Here is a 2,155-nt window from a genome sequence, read left to right as displayed (position 1 = left end):
TTTATGGTTGGGGTTTCCACATGAGGAACTATATTAAAGGGTGGCAGCATTAGGAAGGTTGAGAACCACTGCTCTAGAGAGAAGAAGAATTAATAAGGCAGAGGCTTGCCAGTTGCCTAATTAGACAAACCTGGCACCCTTTGTTCCTTTCAAGAGGAGGCAGGGCATTATTGTGGACAGAGTCCTAGACTAGGAACACAGGAACCAGGATTTAGCTTCAGGTCTGATATTATGGAATGTGTGACCCTGGGCAAGCCAAATAACTACTAAGTCTTGGTTTCCTTATCTGTAAAGTGAGGTTTTGGTTTATAAAATCTCTTAAGTTCCTCCCCAGCACTCAATTCCAAAATTCCCTAGTATTTTAAAAATCTAGTACTGGTGTTGAAATAGGCTTGCCTAGAAAGAAACACTTGTTTTTCTACCAGCCACATTACTCTTGAACGACATTTGTTTTCAGATTCAAGACACTGTTCATTAGTGACTTACAGCTACTGAAATTATTCTTCAAAATCTGAAGTTTTTTTTTGGGGGGGGGGGACAGTCTCACTATGTCGCCCTAAGTACAGTGCCGTGCTCACAGCAACCTCAAACTCTTGGGCTTAAATGATTCTCTTGCCTCAGCCTCCCAAGTAGTTGAGACTACAGGTACTTGTCACAAATGCTTGGGTATTTTTTGTTGCAGTTGTCATTGCTGTTTAGCTGGCCCAGGCCAGTTTTGAACTCATCAGCCTCCGTGTATGTGGCTAGCGCTGTAACTATTGTGCTACGGGCACCAAGACTGAACTTGTTAAATGAATTTGGGTGGCGCCTGTGGCTCAGTCGGTGGGGCGCTAGCTCCACGGACTGAGGGTGGCGGGTTCAAACCCAGCTCCAGCCAAACTGCAACAAGAAAAAATGGCTGGGCATTGTGGTGGGCGCCTGTGGTCCCAGCTACTTGGGAGGTTGAGAGCTGGAGGTTGCTGTGAGCTGCCACAGCACTGTACTGAGGGAGATACAGTGAGGCTCTGTCTCTACAAAAAAAAAAAAGAATTTATTTTCATAATCTGGGTCCCACCCACCCTGACTCTGGCCACTGGCCAGGCCCAGTGGCTCATGCCTATAGTTCTTGCATTTTGGGAGGTGGAGGTAAAGGAATCACTTGAGACCAGGGCAACACCACCAGACCCTGTTTCTAGCTACCTGGGAGACAGAAAGATCATCACTTAAGCCTAAGAGTGTGAGGCCACAGTGAGCGATAATCGTGCCACTGTACTCTTGTCTGGGCAAAAGAGCAAGATCTTATCTCCAAAACAAAGCAAAGAAATAAATAAATGTTTTTATCTTAAGAGCTATACAGTACCAAATGTAAAGAACTGCTTAACAGTTTATAAAGTTTGCAAAATTATTCTTTAAGGCCTGTCCAAATCTAAGAAAATACACGTACTCAAATAACTAAATAAGCTCCAAGTTAGTTCCTAAAGTTAAAAAAAACAAACTGAAAAAGGAGCATCATCATTAATGTATTTGCAGTCTACTTTATTTCCTGTAAATAGATTTTATTTGGTCAAGTGCTCAATGTGGTCAAATTTAAATGCTTACCTGAAAGAAATTTCATCAGCCACTTTCTCTTGAGAGTCTTCCTCTGTGATCTCATATCGGCCTTTATAGTTCATTTCTAGTCTGTCCCCCAGTCTGTCTTTGACAGGTCGTTTTCTTTTGAGATGACCTTGCCCGTTTTCCTCTTCCTTTGATCCTGTTTTTTTGCCATCATGCATGTATGTGTCTAGTTCCTTGTCTAATTCTTTTGGATGCTCTTCAGATTCCCTCTTCAGTTTCTTAGCAAGCAAATAATTGTAAGTCTCAGATTGTCTGCTTCTGTCGATAGTGCCCTCCATTCCCAAGATACCAAGTTCTGTGGCCACTGCATCTTGATTCTGTTCCTGCAGCACAGCACCCCATATGTTGTTAACCTTCTTTCCTCCAGCAACAGGGGCTTTCTGACTGCTCTGGCCAAACTGAAAAGGCTCAGGTTTGGGAGGAAGGTTAAAACATTTCTGTCGCTTGCGTTTCCAAAGAGAGCTATCATCATCTGAATCAGAAAAACTCTCTTCACTGGAATCCACACTTTTAACAGTCCGATAATGGGACACTGGTACATAGGCTGCTGTGGTACTCT

The 2,155-nt window shown here is 43.2% G+C and overlaps 1 protein-coding gene across 1 annotated transcript in view; it reads right to left on the bottom strand.

Annotated features, from left to right (window-relative positions):
* Positions 1-1,578: 1,578 nt before the first annotated feature.
* PHAX (phosphorylated adaptor for RNA export) overlaps positions 1,579-2,155 on the bottom strand; it is a gene marked incomplete at its 3' end in the record, with an annotated part of 2,850 nt that continues 2,273 nt past the window's right edge. The window contains 1 exon segment of the mRNA XM_023519172.1: positions 1,579-2,153. Coding sequence (XP_023374940.1) covers positions 1,579-2,153 — 575 coding nt within the window.

The sequence above is a fragment of the Otolemur garnettii genome, unplaced genomic scaffold (assembly GCF_000181295.1).
Source record: "Otolemur garnettii isolate 467f Iridium unplaced genomic scaffold, OtoGar3 scaffold00160, whole genome shotgun sequence".
Classification (NCBI taxonomy): domain Eukaryota; kingdom Metazoa; phylum Chordata; class Mammalia; order Primates; family Galagidae; genus Otolemur; species Otolemur garnettii.
Note: the sequence above shows the minus strand (reverse complement) of the source record. Positions and strands in the feature narration are given on the sequence as shown.